The 19013-nt window shown below is 34.7% G+C and overlaps 1 protein-coding gene across 1 annotated transcript; it reads right to left on the bottom strand.

The window, feature by feature from the left end:
- Nucleotides 1–10061: 10061 nt before the first annotated feature.
- Nucleotides 10062–18236, bottom strand: LOC120330284 (uncharacterized). Its single transcript, XM_078118922.1, has 11 exons — nucleotides 18132–18236; nucleotides 16573–16980; nucleotides 16001–16174; nucleotides 15270–15407; nucleotides 13450–13638; nucleotides 12963–13085; nucleotides 12355–12525; nucleotides 11979–12098; nucleotides 11519–11602; nucleotides 10907–10990; nucleotides 10062–10715 (listed from the first exon to the last, which is right to left on the bottom strand). The coding sequence occupies exons 2-11, from the start codon at nucleotides 16622–16624 to the stop codon at nucleotides 10705–10707; spliced, it is 1146 nt and encodes a 381-aa protein (XP_077975048.1). The 5' UTR covers nucleotides 16625–16980; nucleotides 18132–18236; the 3' UTR covers nucleotides 10062–10704.
- Between the last annotated feature and the right edge of the window lie 777 nt (nucleotides 18237–19013).

The raw sequence follows: 19013 nt of genomic DNA, 5'->3' as shown, positions 1-19013 counted from the left end.
GACTGCTTCATTTATTCTTAACGAAAATTAATAAATCTCCTCTCTTTCTTCAGATGTGAAAGTTGTGGACAAACCTGTCTAAGCATTGTGAGACTCTTGCAGTACAAGAGGCAATTGCAGAAATAGTAAGTATATCAATCAAGAAATTAAGCCGACATCAAGCAAAACTTTCAACTATTCGTCTAATCTCAATTTCCTATTATTTATTCACAGGACAACTATAGCAGACGGGGAGATATCAGAAGTCTGGCGACATATCAGTGACAGTGTGATTCCAAGAAATATAATGTTTGCAATAGAAAAACAACCTATGGAGGCATGCAAAGACATTTGACCCTCCGGTAGAGTTGTTTATGGCCCCCACATCCTGCAGGGCTTGAGGAAAATAACTAAAAATTCCAAAGCGTAAGATTGCATAAGCGGCCTTATTTGTAAAAAGGCACAAAACACGCCAGACATACTTAAAACAGCTTTGGAAATGAGGATTACGGGTACCTCACTGCACCTGTGTTATATTTGGTTCATCAACTTTTGGTAGTACTATAGAAGAAATTCCGGAAGGGGTATAATCATCATTCATGATAAAATACTATCATATATTTTTTGAACAACTTCAATCTAGACCAGGGATCTCAAACTCGCGGCCCCAGAGAACTTCCAGTGCGGCCCTCGAACGCTTAACAATAATTGTAATAGTATTTTGGAAGTTTTTTTTTTATCTAAATGTAATAGATTTTTCAAACCTTCTAAAGTGAAATTGATTATTCACACAGAAAACAATTTACTGAAAGTAGTTTTGGAATATTAATTTTTTTTGTCCACATTTTGACCCAATTAAGAATACACATCAAGCTAGCAAAAGAATACTTGAATAAAACGCTTGAGTGATTAAATTAAACGCAAAGTACATGAAGAAGGTGGCATTTTCGAAGAAAATGGGAGTTGTAACATTTCTGCTCTTCACAAAATTCTGAAGCACATTGTTTAATTTGTCATATTTCCATCAATACAATCAAAAAACACAATAAGCTCAGCAGTCAATATGACAAATTCGAAGACCAACTTCGAACAGAAAATTTCCATGTGTTTGTATATTAATATAATTATACAACGACTTAGTTACTAAAAATCAATATCAATAATAATTCAAGCAATCCTATGCCACGCAATGTAGTGCCAAATGTCTTGTCGAAAAAATCTGTCATTTGTTTTTTTACTGATCTATACATGAAATGATAAAAGTAACTTTTTTACATTACTGGAATTGATTAAACATTCGTAAAGATCCAGATAAACCCATGATCATGTGGCCTCGTTAGTTAGAGTTGGTACTATAAAATCATTTCAGACTGGCCTTAGTATGCTGGTGACACAAAAAAGATGCCAAACGCCAGGACAAATGTAATTATTAAAACATTGAGTTTATACTGTAGTATTTTTGTTAATTTTAGGTTCATATATTTAGATTAGGTTATTTTTAGTGTATGTATTATTCTTTCCTTATTCAAAGCTTGTTCAAAAATGATTTTGATGGTTGTACATAGAATTTTACGATTTTTTATAATAAATACTGTAACTTGCAAATGTTGCAATAATAGTGGAATGCAAATATTAATATGTAATTGCATTTGAAATTGAAGAAAATAATAAAACTTAATCCAACTGTTTAGTTGCATCACAATATATGTCACAAACTAAAACTATCTTAAAAATATCTTTTAAGTATACATTATCAAAAACTGTTTGCGGCTCTTTTTACAATTTTCAAAATGCAATGCGGCTCTCGAAAACCCATGAGTTTGACACCACTGATCTATTCTAGACGATTCAAGCATTGCTTTGGGAAATTATATCACTTCAATTAAATTGAAATAATCTCGCTATATTAAATACAAAATCGTTGCTATCATAAAGGTAAACCAATTCAGCCACTCGAAATATATTGGCCTTCACAAAGCAATGGAGGCAAAATTGAGAGTTCATGAGCTATGAACATTTGTTCTTTTCTTTGTCTTGAACTTTTCATACTCCACAGCCCCTATTAATTTTTTTAATTTTAATTACCATGTGATGGCCATACATATCTTTAACTTGTATTTTCTGTCATGATGTATTATCTCAATGTGCCAAACTATTAATTAGTGTGCATATTTTGCTTCCAGATGACATAAATGTATTGTCATGTTTATTACCTCAGCTTGGAGTATTGACAAGAAAAAGGTGCCAGTAAATTAGGTAAAAAAAATTTCAACTCATTGTTATAATCAAAATTCACAATCAATAGGAATTATAAACAGCCAACAATCAGTGAGAATTATATGCAAAATCCCTCAGAATAAATTTGTCTAAAATCGGAGGAAGGCAAAAAATATAGGTAGTTTCCATCCACACAAGCATTTCAAGAAGACTTGCTCGAGCCAAACTAAATGAGCATCGTCAGGTGATCGGTAAGGCTGCAAGTTGAATTCAGCCCTGCAACCTCCTGCATAGAAGATAATATTAATTAGTGGGCTATGAGCTAAATTCCTAAATTTAAACAAACCTATCTACGATGCATTATGTACCAGCAATGTTACCTACGATTAACTGAATATGTAATATGTCTAATAAATTCACCTACAAAAGCAAGTTCGATAGGTGCAAACTTTGTGTTATGGAATTGTATCGCAGCACAGTTTTGTATGACACCCTCTTTAAATGAAATTTCAATGATTAGGCGCAAACATTAAAATTACTAACTTTGAACTTTGTCATTATCTGCACAATGTTCCACACAAATCTTTCCGCTATCGCGTTTGTAATCTTCTCTGATAAAAAAAAAACGTCTATGATGTCCAGAATTGCTCTTTACAGCTTGCCTGTTATTCCAGCTTTCCAAGTAAGCAAAACTTCTTAGATATAGAGATTATTTTGTTTCGTTACAGGCGCAAAAAGACAGGTACTACACGTAAAAAAGACGCCGAGTAGCAAAAGCGAGCGGAAAACGGACGCGAAAGGCGACGAGAAATATGTGCATTGGTGCGTATCATGAAATATAATGTTTCGCCTGTAGTCTTATGGAGTGACGTCAGAGTTGCCTATCATGTTGTTTAATGTCATTGGTGTCATCAATTATTTTTTGTCCGATATGCAAGAGTAAGTTGGAACTGCGGTGGGTAACAGTAGATAAAATTAGCCACGACAATAGAGTGAAATCCCATGGTTTTCCACCTAAATCACAGCTCACTGATTCCGGTCGTAAAAACACTCCACGGCGACTTTGCCTTCACAACCAGCTGATAGTAGCTCAGCTAATCCTGAAGCCTCCCGTTTACAATCCCAACCTATGCCTTCGCAACATTTGAATTTTGTTCTTCATCGCAGAACTGTTGATCTACCCAAACCAGAAAGGTGTTACAAACCAGATAGGTGTTACATTGCAAACTGTTGGTAATCGTCCAATGACAATGATGAATCGCTCGTGTAGCTGACGGTCTTCGGTCGCCCAACATCTATCCAACCAAGTGGTTATTGCCACATCCTGTGATAAACCCAACGAAACCTGAAAAACTTAGAATTGTCCTTGACTGCGCGTCCAGGTGCGATGGTTTGTCGTTAAACGATTCGCTTATGAGTGGCCCCCACTAGGGTTAGTTCGGGGCCCCAGACCTTGTTAATAGTTTGGTTGGTGTACTAACCCTATTTCGAAAAGAAAATATCGCGATTAATTGTGATATATATTTCAAATTGGCGCTACGTTTCAATTAAATTTAATCCAGCCGATGATGGTTCGAGAAGTGTTTCGGGATCACTGGCTTCGTGGTCCGGAGTTTTTGTGGTTGGATGAAAGGGATTGGTCTATTGACCCTGTTAGTATGCCGGATCCGCCACCGGAATTATAACCTTCCGAGCATATTCCCGTTTAAATTAACTTAACTGACTACTTGAACAGAAACTCTGTGAAAATATTTCGGATACCGATTGTTTAATTCAAAGATACTCTAGCTGGACTCGCTTGCGCAGAGTCACGGCTTGGCTTCTGCGATACAAGATGCTTCATTGTCGGTGCCTTGAGGTGAGCGAGCTCAGGTTTTAGGAGGCGCAACTCGTGAAATACGTGCAGTGAAAGGTGTTTCCGAAGGTTATGGAGTTGCGGAAAGGTGGTTTGGAACAGGTCTAACAGCACCCGCGCACTTCGTAAACTTTGTCCCAATATGGACAGCAACGGCGTAATGCGAGTGGGAGGTCGTTTGGACAATGCGTCAATACCATACGAATCGAAACATTTTGCTCTCTTACCGAATGAATATCATTAACATCGTTGCCGATAATTAAGTGTCATGTTCAAGTTGGACATTCTGGAATGGGTCACACCTGGACGACGTTGAGACAAACATATTAGGTATTAAAGGATAGCGCTGCAGTTCGTAAAGTCATAAGATAATGCATATTTTGTCGAAAGCAGAACGCCCATGTTGGCGAGCAGATAATGTCCGACCTACCCGCTGCTCGGTTCGATGATCGCGTCCGTGCATTTTCTTATGTGGGAGTTGACTTCTTTGGCCTAATGACTGTTAAGAAAGGGAGTAGTGAACGTATATGGTTGTCTCTCCACTTGTCTTTCGATTCGTGCCGTGCCTATTAAACTAGCTAGTTAACAGTGGTTCCCAAACTAGGGTCCGTGAAGCACTTTCGGAGGGTCTGCAAAAGAAATCTGTTATATGGCTCATAGATTGATAATACAAAACTTAAGTGCTTAAATTTACAAATACATTGTATAATAATAATTTGTTGCCTTTTGCTGCTTCACAATCATTCGCTATACCGTACGGCGCATTTATTTTTTGTTGTGATTTTTAATGTTTTATTTTAGTGCAGAAGGCCGCGATTCATCAAAAATATGCAAGGGGCCCGTCATGGATTTTTTTGTTTGGGAATCACTGAGCTAGTAGCTTATCCACTGACGACTCCATTGGCGCTTTGAGATGCTTTACTGGACACAGAGGTTGTCCTGTTCACATATATTGCGACAATGAAAGCAATATTGTAGGTGCTTGTCGCGAATTGAAAGAATCAACAATTAGCAAATGGAACGAGCAAAATATTGCAAACTATCTACGTCTACGTGACGTAGAATTTAACTTTAAATTGTGGTCGATGTCTTAGAATTCTATATTTTAGTTTAGATGACATTATTATATATATAGAATATATAAAACAGAAAACCATAAATTTTGTGTTAGGAGTGTCGCGACAGATTAAAAACTCTATTTCAGACGTGGTTAAATCGCAGAATATCGAAATTTTCGATCGGAAACTATACCGTAGTCAATTATAATCTTGAAGTATATCATGTATTTTTATGTATTACATGAGCAATAATACTACACATTGCAATTGGATTATCGCCAGTTACTGCAATGTAGATGAAGCTGTAAAATAAATTGTCTCCATGGCGGCATGCCGTACTCAAAAACTGGTTTTATTATCGCCCTTTATAGCATACTGAATGCAAACCCACTTCGTACCAGACAATGCACGTATCAAATTCATCCTTTCAACGCGTCTTTTGTCCATGTATTCAATATCTTTTTCGTATGTCTCAACCATAAGGATAAAACCTTATATTTATAATATTGTTTGCGTCAGTTTTCTTCGTCTCGTAATAAGAATGGATTTAGATTTTGTTTCCGAGAAGCGAAACCCCCAATCATTGCGTTGGCAATTAATATTATCTAGATAAGTTTGTATAAAGATATCAACACATAACTCAACTTCTCAAAGGTTGCCGGCGTCCGCAAAAAACGTTATCTTTGAAGAAACACAATAAAGCAAATCGTTTGTCATAACATTAAAAACAAGTGGAGATAACACGCTACTATGAAGAATTCCGTTATCGAGTTTGAATATATTGGACATTGTATTGCCGATACAGACTTAAATAGTAAGAATGGGCAAAAACGATTTAATACCAATAAAAAATCGGCTACGTATCCCAATATTATACAGTTTGTAGCGTCCACAACGACAGCCAATGCCATAAGTCTTTTAAATATCTAGAAACACGGCTAGAACAGATCTTTTATTTGCCCAAGCTTTATAGATATCATCATGTATCCGAAGGATATTGTCGCAAATATATGGTATTATTTTATGTTTCATCCATTTCAATTTTTGGCCGGCACATTATTTGATAGTTTTTCTTCGTTTGAAACGTTTTTAAGTGTGCCTTTTTTGTCTAGAAGCATATTGAGTTCCCGACATTGCATTTATTACGCAAATTTATGTTATTCTGTTCTGTCCAGTCATTTCAATTTTTTGCCGGTCCGCGAGTACAGTTAATTTAATTTTACCGGTCTGCCAGGGTAGAAAGGTTGGGAACCACTGCAATAGAGCATATATTTACGTTTTCACCGCTGCCAAGGTTTATATTAAACTTGCTAAATATTGTGTGTCTTGACTGAGAAACAATCCTGCAATAACTTCTGCAGTATGCGACAGTTATTGTCTCACTCCAAGGTTAGTGTATTCACAATGGTAGCAGTGGCATCAGAATGCCCATTTTTTTCTAATTCCAAGCGAGCGAAAAATCGGAATTAGGAGGAAAATAAATACTGAAAGGGGGGTGGAGAGCAAACACTGTGCACGACATGCAATATTGCAAAAGACTTTTGGTCATGTAGAACGTTTCCTCATATTTTCTTTCAGGTTACAGCACACACCCATATTTTATTTTTAATGTGCGATGTGCGAAAATATCTTTGCTTCAATTTCCCCATTTTGGTGATTCACTATTAGATGTTTATCAGCCTTCAGAGCTTCGTATTCGATCGCTGAATTTTTAATTGAACTTGTATGACGAAATAAATATTGATGTAAAGTATTTTAGTATCTCACGAGTCTTTGTTACGTTCGTGGCCATTTGTAACTGTACCATGCCCGAAATAGGCTGCAATGTCATTGCATAGACGCAGCGTGTCACGTGACTCACCAACGTTTTATTGAAAAATCTGAATTAACTGCATAGTAAAATAATTTTAACTTTTTACGTGTGCAAAGACGCTCAGTCCTTTCATAAACAAAGTATGCCAACATTTCGTTGTAAACAAACGATAGGATTCGCTGAGCTAGCTTAGAACCCTCATTGCAGGCTAGCTACTATACACATGTTGAGTGAAATTTATTTATATATTCTCATTCATTCAGGAACAATCTTTGAAGCAGTAAATACTGCGCACATGTGTCATCCGCGTATACTAACTTATGTTTTTTAAAAACATTCTAGATCAGATCAAACAGCTGGATATATTGGAAGTATCGGTCTGTTTTCATCCGATATCGATACAATCACCGATATCGGCAATGTGGAAGATAAAACCAATACCCGATATTATTTGGTATCTGTCTCTAGTTCGAATCCCATGGGGGCGGAAGTAAATTAGTGCAAGAGGATTGCTGGGTGGTTCACGTAACCTAGACGGTTACGGCTTCCTCCACTATCAAGTTCGTGCATCTGAAACACCAAATAACTATTTGATCATAATCTGGGCGGATTTAGCTTATGAAAGACCTCAGGTCAGGCATGGCCAGCCACTGACCCGTGGGCCATTAAGTGACCCACCGTGTTTTTTTAGAGACCCGCCAAGTCACATATTATTGCATATAAAGCATACAACATTTCATGATAAATTGGTATACTTGATAGAAAAGAACGACTATTCAATCAATTTGTTAACGGCACGAGGTGGAACAAATTCAAAGCTAAAGTTTATGACACAAAAGATGTGCATACCAATATATTAAACTTTTCCACTTATTGTTAGATTGAATTAGGGTTTTTTATCGCTAAAATGTTGGTATCAATGCATTTATTCGTGACTTTGCGTGTCACCGAAATAATTGGTGGGTCACTGTGTGAACAGCGAGCGGGTCAGTGGTTCGTCACCCCTGTGCTGTCCAGCAGTTCAACGATATTCATTGATTAGTTTAATTGCTGATTTCGTTATAATTCTATAATTTTTTTGTGCAACACATGTGAGTCTATTTAATGTCTGGGGTTATTTGTCCAGACAACAGTGGGAATCAGCTAAATAAAGCAATATGATTTATCGTTTTTATTCGAATTTTTTTTTCGAAAGACAGAGTCGGTAGACTACTCACTTCAACTATAAATGATATGAATTAAATAAGTATAATATCGTCACGCTAATAACCGAATTGCGTAAGTCATTTTTGGCGGTTTCGAGTTTTTCATAAAATAGGTATTTATGTAATGCTGCGCACCTGTCTGTTAACTCAGATTTTATTTTAAGAATTCCGAAACCCATAAAAATGGAGGTTTAGTATGACATGCAAATTTGTGCAATTGCTTCGTCATAATGAATTATCATTGTTACCGCAGGACTATTGTGACGTCACAAAGGCAAAATAACCTCGGCGAAGTATTTTCGAGTTTTCGCATCTCGGATTCTAGCTTAGCGCGTATTAATTTGAATTTATACTACAGTATAGGAAGACCTGCACTTGTGATATTCACTGTCCGAGTCCAATTTACCTTGGTTGGCTTTTATATTGGGTGCATTGCTGTTTTATTCTTTATATTCAATCTTAGTCTTATTTCGGTGGGTGTGCAGAACGTGTTATATTGATGAAATATATATTTTTAAACATAAAAAATAATGTAATTGAAACTGATTAGCTATTTTGGGGATTAGACATTATGGATACTGAGAATTACATTCGTTTTTGGAATGTTTAGTTTTCAGGAATGGTGCATATAGTTAAGTTGCAAAATTGCGTATGTCCCCAAGTCATAGACACATTTCTGCCTAAGTCACAGTGCGCCATTATGACGTCACTTAATTGCGTCATACAAATTAACTTAAATCCGGCTACGATCAAAAAATTGAAGCCATGGCAAATTATTGACTCTCAATGGCATAACAATATAATTAGGTTTAATTATTTGTAATTAAGTTTTTTACGCTTTTCTCAAAACTGCTAAAATGACTTACGCAATTCGGTTATTAGCGTGACGATATGTGAAACTGCTGTGTAGCTGATATATTCCTGTAACTAGTTTTTAAATATTACTTTTCTCATGACTATTAGTCACAAGTAATATAGGGCAAGTATTTCATTCCCAGTATTTTAATTACGTGTTGACCAAACTATTGCAAAAGTAGGAAAAAGCGCCATCAGAAAACTTACCACCGAGATAACTGGCTTGTGACATACACTATTCCCACTTACATAATCCCTGAAAAATGTTAGTTTATCAAATCTGGATTAACTGTCATAAAAACGTTTTTAGTCGTCCAATATAATTAATCAAATTTCGATCGCCACCATGAGCAACTGAATCGCCTGCAATATTTTTTTAACCCGTTACGGCCACGAACAACATTCTTTGAAGATAAATGAAGCACAACCGATGTTATATATCGATGTTGTGATCTGCGCAAAGGGCATGTTTCGAGAGAGCTAGCGAGATGTTGAACAAAAGAAATCTGAAAAGTCCGCCCTCTCGAAACATGCCATTTCTACAGATCACAACATTGATTGGGAAAACAGCAGGATACTAGAGAATAAACCAAGTACAGGAAAAAACCTATTTCTCGAATCATATCACATAAGCAAAGAGTAAAATTCCACGAATAATGAAGAAACTACCTTGTTCCTGTCTGTGTATAAGTCATTGTTTAGATAGTCCCCATATTGCGCTAATTCACTCAGATCTGTTATCACTTTATCTCCTTTTTTAGATAATTTTTTCCCCATCTTTTTTCTGTTCTCTCTCTATATATATACGATAGTGGCTTTCCCTATCATGCCCTGATGAAGTTTTTCTGAATAGAAATTTGAAACGTCGGCAAATTACATCGCTTTGCTAACACCGCGTGTGCTTTATCTATCTTCAACATGAATATACCAGGTGACAATCGTGCGCGGAAAAACATTCTTTATTATCTTATTGTACTTCTTTTGGTCCGAGGAAATTCCAGATATAAGACTTTTTATATCGATATAAGCCTTTGTGTTTTGCAAAGGTTGTGATACCACATCACACAAACAAATCATTTTTATAGTTCTATATTTACCCTAATATATACAGGGTAAGAAAATCAATAAAATAATATTGTTTGAATAGCATAATATGTATATATATATATAGGAAATATCAAAATCTGGTATTAGCAAGATACAAGCTTAGATTTATTCTTGAAATAAAGTATAGGAGAATGCAGTAATTGATTTGGTAGATCTTCGAACTCATAACTTATCCAACACTTTTTTTTATGTAACCTTGTATTGAAGCCACTATTTCACACCTTCTAATATGCCAGAACTTCGGTGAATCACAATTTACTACACAGATAATAGGAAGAAAACAGTAACTTAAATTAAAACTCATGATTTTTAGATTGGTTCCCATAAATATCATGAAAACAGTTTGTACATATTAGAATATTGACACAAACGTGTAATGGTGAGAATACGGCAATCTACTGAAGAACTTCAGGTGTCCGATGGTAGAAATGTAATATATATATCTATGTAAATATATTTTTGTGTCGATTGAAATTTACTTTCTCAACCTACATTCTTGCAAATATTACGAGTATCTTTCATTTGGAACTTAACGTAAATTTAAAACAAGTAATATTAATGTAAATATGAGCAGTATCAAAAAATTATATTTTCTTCAGTCTTCTTCAGTAGTGCTTAACATAATGCTGTAAATGTAAAAGATAAGGCATTAAATGATATTGGCCACTTCAAGTTTCATTCATACGATCACAAATTTTTATTATTTATGATTAATTACTGCTAGAAGAAAACGAATTTGAAATGTGTTTATATCGTTGAATATACATTTTCTGGTGTTTATAAGACAGTATTAATTTAATTTAAAAATAAAACTTACGGAAATTGCACATAGGTCCAACCCATCCAGAATTGCAGGTACATGCTGGATTATTCGCTGCATCGTAATTTCCTTCAACACACACTGCGCAACGAAATACGTTCATTCGAGTTACATTATTTTCAAGTCAACATGACTGATTTGCAAAATAATCGTTTAAATTACGTTTTTTTTGTTATACCTATAATGTAACTATACCAGGCATTGTGTTTGCAAATAAAAAGCTGAACTATGGATAATGTTTCGGTTAGGAATTTATATTGCCTTTACTTCAATGACAAGAGTTGATTTAATTAATTAATATTGTTTCTTGTAAAGTTTTTAAACTTATTCTTATTTTCTTCATCGTATATCGTGGCTTTGTTTTGTTTGACTCGGGGCTAGCAATGACAAAACATGTAAAGTACATCAACCGTATCGACCCAATCTTCCACCAAGTTGATATGAACATTGTACAATATTTGTATTGGACAGACGATATATTATATTTCCATCCTGAATGAGCTTCAATGAATGTGATATTTTCCGAATGCTTGATGATATATTTGTGCAAATATCTTTTTCACATGCGCATGCCATTCATAGCTCAAACTTAGCAAGCAGTATACTCACTTATATCACACGCATCTCCGAACCAAGTCGCAGTACAAGAACAACCTACCGATGGAGAACTTGTAGGAGATCCGTTGATGCAGTCTACACGTATAAAGAGCAACCGTTACTAATATTTAACATCAGTCACTATCGGCACAAACAGACCCAATTAAACAAAATTTCACTTAAAGTAAATTATTCATCGCTATTGTCCGCGAATAAGGAACAAATCAAGTTTTTTTAAGGTTCACGGACTCTTCAAGTATTGAAACGATCGCATATACACAATCGCAATATTACTTCGTATTATGATTTGTGTGTTCCATTGAAAATGCAGTTATCCCATCTACTGTATTGGTATCTTTTTCGATAATCAAATTTACAGAACGATTTATAAAGAAAATTTGACCGAAATATGAAAGAGAAACATGTTGGCGATGCGTCACGCAGACAGACGTCTGCTGTTACCTTTACCTACCGAGAAAATCAAAACCATCGTCTGGTCCTCCACTGATACTGGTGACACCATTACGTGTGCTTCCACTAAATCCTGACTGACCTGGGCGTTTATTCACAATTACGTCACCTCCGCCAGCAGCTGCAATAAAACATATGCATATTTCGTTCATACATTAGAAATGATTTTGTATGATAAATTTGTAAGCTATAACACGGGTTCTGTGTATTGAGTTTGACCGTTGTCACATAATTACCCAGTGCCTTATAATTCATTATGTAATAAATCTTTTATTTGTGAACTACTCGAACAATTTCTATTATTTATTTTTATATTCGCACTTTGTAAAATTGATATCTGCAATTTTAGTAAGGATCAAAAACAAGATGAGACTTACCGGTTATCTGTCCATCATGAATAGCTGCAAGGCATATTGGTGTTCCGTCATTGTAGATTCCGTCTCCCACGATCTCAACCAGGTTCGGGCTGCAGTCAGTCGGGCAAGTGAAGAAGAAGATTGGATTTGGTTGGCTTGACATGGTTTGTAAGCAACCTGGTTTTATTGTATCTGATATAAAAAAAAATGTAAAATTATTAACTACAAAAGCATTATATCATACGCAACCACCGTTTGTATCTCTAACGGTGCCTACGTAATGGTTGCAGCATCCATGTATAAAGCGTCCTCTTCTTTACATTTCACGGCAATATATCTCAAACATGTTGGAATTTTTTCAGACACCGAACATACGTCATAAGTCAAACACCAATCAAAATATATCTTAATAATAGTATTTTTTTACATAATAGTGGTGAATTACATAGATTTGCTTTTCTGATTACAACAATCACCGAAGAGTTTTCATGTTGAAAAAAGTTTAAATAAAATGCCATATTCTAATTATCATCATATTATAGCACACCAATCTAAAACAAAACTGCATCTATTAATAAGATAATTAAGAATAAATGAAAATCGGACATGCACACAACGTTAGTCCCAACCTGAAAATGTAAACGCAGGATCATACGTATCTAACGGCACCGGGTCAATTCCAGAAATACTGCCGCTGGCGTCGCCGTATGATAAAATCCCTTGTTGTTTCTGAACCACAACATCACCCCCAGCTGTAAAATTATTTTGTTAAACCAGACTTTGTATAAATTTCCCTCAACAAGAATGCAGAATGAAATAGAAATATGAGCCATGTCTGCCAAATAGCTGTGAATAGCGCGAAAAGGTTCTTCAGCACTTTACACTAAGTGATTTGATTCGGGAGTAGCAGTTGCTCTTTTTACAAAACAAACATTGTCAATTTTTGAGAGCCAAATCATCATAAAAAATCATATGTTACGGCCGCAGATTTGCAAAGATTGTTATTATTTATTTCGTACATGGCGAATTTCAGGTAACCTGTGTAAGTTGGATTCTACCGGCAGTTGATTTAAAAATATGAATAAAACATGTAAAATTGAAAGAGATCGGTCTCACTTGTTATTTTTCCGTCATAAAGTGCAGCCATACAAATGAGCGATTGAACCGCGAATATTGATTTTGGAACATCAAAAACAAGGTCAGATCTTATGTCAGTGTTTGATTCGCAGTTAGCTGGGCAGTTAAATACAAAAACTTCCTGATCAATATCTTCTGCTGCAACTGCACAATCAGATGGAATTGAATCTAGAAATAAATACTTTTTCATCTCAATCATTTGTTAATACTGAGTGATACTGAAAAATTTTGTCACGACTGAGTCGAGAACACATTTTCTCGTGATATCTTAAACTATTGTTATTAAGAAATATACCTAATATCCACTACTCTAGCACATTATTGCTATCAAGTATATTCATGTTGAGGATATATAGAGCACAAGCGGTGTAAACAGTCGGTTTTGTAATTATGCGTTTTGTTCCATGTTCCATCATGAGAGTGCATCTCAGTCTTTTATGCATTCATCGAAGAAATTATCACGAATACTATTTCTGTTCTCATAATGGAAAACACTGATGTGTACTAATTGCCTCAGTTTCAAAGAAACTTGTCTTTTGAACAAAAACTGACATAATTGTACAAAAAAATTACATTCCGTGGTCTATGATGATTGCAAAAATGCCCACATAAAAAATGTTTTTCTTGGCGAAACCCTTCATTATTAAGCATCAAAGCCAAATTATCATTTTAGGACTGATTCTGGATAATATATAAATAAATATGATATATTTTAAAACGAAAACTTTTTTACTTCGGAGAAAAGGCATATTATACCATTTTTGCAGTCAAAAAACGCGCCTCTTGTATCGTATTTCAATATACACAATATATTAGTTTTAGACAAATAACTCTTAAATTTACCACACATTTTAACTATATCGAAATATCGGATATTACGGAAGCAAGCTTTCAACGCAGTTAATGCGAGAAATATTAAATTAAATATCATTATCAATGTTATATCATTTAATCTTTTTGGCAAATTTGTTACGGATTTTTAAGACGTATCTCAGAGCAAGGTCCTGATTCGCCTCAAATTAAAATACTGATAGAAGATTGGCAAGCGACCATCGACGTGCTAATAGCCACTTGTTTGTTTTAATTAATTGCGATTAACGCAATACTTGAATAATTCAAACCAATGAAGACAAGAGAGCAGTCATACGAAATAAATTTTTCAATTTGGAAGTTCGAGTGACAAACTTGTAGGATAAACATTTTTTTAATGACAAATTGAATCAGGATGAAAACGAGAGCACATTTACTAATAGATTGACTGGATATTTTTTCGAACGATTGCAAAAAACCATACCAAAAGCAGTTAGTGTTTAGAATGACAGTTTTGGTTGGTGTATAGATATAGCAAAGTGGACCGTATTTCATTGAAACTGTTCTGGACGCAAACGAATTTATAATTCATACAACCAGAAAAAAATTCATCCATTGCTCGCATGACACTAATTAATCTAAACCTAATTAAAAAGTAATATAATGGAGATGAACTTTGGAGAGGGCTGAACAATATGTTTTTCTGCGTGCATAATTCAAAATATGTTAGTATAAATAGTGTTATATATAAACAATGAAAGAATATTTTCTAATCAATTTTTTTTTAAATTTTTCATGATATTTGTTGTTATCAAACATAGGTGAATGGTGCCCGAATATTTTCTGTGCTCTTTTTGATATTCGACACACAAGTCAGTGTCCAAAACCATTTTTATTTTAATCATAAGAAGAATATCCTCAATTTTGCTTATCGACGTAATAACAATATTTCACAAAAAATGCTGTAAAAAATAATTCATAGTATTTACCCTCAAACGCAAAGAATACGGTGTTGGTTGTTGGTGCAGTGGCAGGATCTATCGTGTTAACCCCGTTTGCTGACCCCGTCTCCATTGTCGGAACAGGGTTTGACGTTTGTTTTCGAAAAACAACTTTTCCTCCTGAAACTGTTAAAATATTTTAATGTAATTTATTCATCGTGATATATTATTTCTGTAGATGGTAGCAGCTACTTACATGTAGATATTTTATATAGGTATGAAACTCCAATCGGTCACTAAATTGTAATATGCAGACTGCAGAGTGAGTTGGGTGAGCCACAACATTTTATCTATATTGGTTATTAAATTTCTCAATTAAGTGAAGACGTTGTACAATCAGTCATTGTGATATACGAAACATCTAATATAATATTGAAATGACAACTATCATATTTAGTACGCATAGCTCAACTAATTCATTTGAATAAATTATTCAACTTTGCTATGTGGCCATATGAATTGAGAGCTGGGCTGATGAAGTATTTACTTGGAACACACATATATTGGAGAAAAATATTGACATTTGTAGACTGTTTACTACTTACTACAAATACATCTAATTTATGTTCACAACTAAGGTTATTTCTATAATCGGTGTTTCAATATCAAAATTCTATAGGAATCAACGGTCAAATTCAAGAAATTCTGTAAGGGGATCAATCTGAAATCCTGCAAAGTATTTATTTCATAGCTACAATATATGGCATCATCAGTATCACCTGGAGCTGCAGCAGTAAAAATAGCAGCAGCACAAACCAGAGAATCAGGTTGAAAAGCATCTGGTCCACCTACAACATACACATCTCCGATATCACAATTTGCGGGGCATTCAAAAGTGGAAACCTTTCCTCCAAAATCCTGGAATCTTTTTTCGCATCCTGCTGGTTGCAAAGCTGTAAAATATATACAATTGTAGGGTCAGAAAACGTGAAGAAATCAAGACCTTGCTTTTAAGCAGATTTGTGGAATTTATCTCCCTCAAACCCGACACCATAGTTTTAGGGATTATGGTGTAATTAAATACGTCGGCAAATGCAATTTTTCAGAACTCATAAAAGAATGGGAAGTTAAAACGGAGCTTTCTTAATCTTTTTTCGTTTTGTTTTTTTTTGCTATCCCACTGACAAACAGCGCTGAGAATAGTATACACTCATCACTTTATGCAAAGAAACAGCTTGGGACTTGCTTTCACACGTCGGTCGACTAAATTTGACAACTTTTGACAAAAATAATAGTGTGATTATAAACAACAAATAATTTGCATGTACAAAATATAATTGATTTCGCTCACCATCAATTGCCGGAGTACATAATGAAATAACCAAGACAACAATTGTAAACATTGTTTATCGATGAAGCCTAATACTTTTCAATACCGACAAGTATGCAACCGGAATCTATCTTTATCAAATATTCGATATGAACACTTCTGCTGTCTTTTATAGACTCCCTTTACCGCTTGCTAAAAAAAAGGTCTGAGAGCTTGATTGAAAATAACATTTTGTATTTTTACACACGGACAGAGGAAAAATTGCGCATGGCCACCTATTATGAGATGAAAGCGCTCTCATATCAATGTGCATAAAGTATAACAAACTGATTTTTCATTGCAGCGATGAAACTTTCCATCCTTTCCAATGTTGTGAATACAATGAAGGAGGAAACGTCAAGTCATAATCGGCAGACTAGATCATAATCACTATAAAACAAAGAATGGGTATATTTGTAATCTTGAATTGTGAAGGATATGGAAAATCATCGTTTTCCTTTGCCATTTGCACTGCAATAAATGATTCTTACCTTGTGCATATCCTCATATTTACTTTCAGGTTGCAGCACATACCAATATTTCACACATAATGTACCATGCGTTAAGCGAAAATGTCATTGTTTCAATTCTCCCATTTTAGTGATTTACTATTAGATGTATGTATGCATTCAGAGTTTCGCATTGCATCTATGAATTTTCACTTGAATTTGTATGATGAAATGAGTATTGATGTTTAGAATATTTTAGTATCTAAAGAGTATCTTACGAGTATTTATTGAGGCGTTCGTAACCGTTTGTAACTGTATTAATCCAGAAATAAGCACCAAAACACTATTTTGTTCATAACCAAAATCCATTAAGAACTAAACCAAAAAAAATAAGTTTGCTTTTTCAATTGTGTTAACTAAGTATTGAATTGATCATCGAAGTTCTTATAATAAATTAGAATAAATTTTATTATTTTGGAGAAAGGCGTGAAATAGCCAACATACAAATGGAACGTAGTTAACTTTAAATTATATGCCAAGAAATTATTAAATCGACTCTTTATTCAAGCAACAAAAACGAATAGTAAGTTTTTTAAGACTTTAGATCAGCGGTCGGCAACCTACGGCCCGCGGATCACTATAATCCGACCCGCGACGCTCCACTAAATTATAGTAGCAAAACATCCGTTTTGGCGAATATATTCTTTAGACTAAATTATATTATAACCTACCAATCATATAATTCACAATTACGCGTTTAATGAGCATATAATTTAATTATAATCAAGCAAATGGCAACAAAACGCGGAAAAGTTGATGCTAAGTGCAAAGTGTTCAATGGCGCTGAAAATATTCAAATGGGATTTTATGAGATGCAATGAGGAAATAAATCTATATTCTATTCGAGAGATGTACCAGGGCTTGATTTTTATTATAAAAAGTACCATCCGTTCGGATTTTCAACTTTCTAAAAATATGTGCGACCCGTCAATGACTTGCAACCTTAATTTTGGCCCGCGAGCGACAAAAGGTTGCCGACCCCTGCTTTAGATCTTTAAAATAAAATGTGCAATAGTCAGTAGTATAGAATACCAAACTGATTTTTCATTGCAGCGATGAAAGCTTTCCATCCTTTCCAATGTTGTGAATACAATGAAGGCGGAAACGTCAAGTCATAATCGGCAGACTAGATCATAATCACTATAAAACGAAGAATGGGTATATTTGTAATCTTGAATTGTGAAGGATATGAAAAATCATCGATTTCCTTTGCTATTTGTACTGCATAAATGATTCGCATTGCATCTATGAATTTTCACTTGAATTTGTATGATGAAATGAGTATTGATGTAGATTGTAGAGTATTTTAGTATCTAACGAGTATCTCACGAGTATTTATTGCGGCGTTCGTAAACGTTTGTGACTGTATTAATCCAGAAATAAGCTGCAAAACGCTATTTTATTCATAACCAAAATCCATTAAGAAGTTTTTTAAGACTTTAGATCTTTAAAATAAAATGTGCAATAGTCATTTCCCATCAATGAGCTCAAATAAAATTTGGAAAAAACAGACAAAAAAGAAGGACATTTTCGTTTCTAACAGCTGATAATTTGAAAGTTTTACAGTACAAATCTTTTACAGTACCGGGAGTCTTCTATATCAAAAAACTCCCGACTTCGCTGACCTACAGATCTCTGAAATGCGATCGCGAAACCGCCATACGGTGCGCACTTTTCGATGACGTCATCACACAAAACGTCAAAGTGAAAACGAATACCATAGAGCTCGCAATTTTTTTTTAATGAATAAAAGAAATAGTCTTCTAGCAAAAAAAAATCCTCAACCACCGAACACTTCAAAGTAACTGGTCCAGTATATATAGAAAAAAGCGGGTTTTTACCATAACAATAATGACAACAACCACAAGAATATAAAGAAGAATACCTATATCAACAACAACAATTTAACAAAAC

This window comes from Styela clava, chromosome 12, assembly GCF_964204865.1.
Source record: "Styela clava chromosome 12, kaStyClav1.hap1.2, whole genome shotgun sequence".
Lineage (NCBI taxonomy): Eukaryota > Metazoa > Chordata > Ascidiacea > Stolidobranchia > Styelidae > Styela > Styela clava.
Note: the sequence above shows the minus strand (reverse complement) of the source record. Positions and strands in the feature narration are given on the sequence as shown.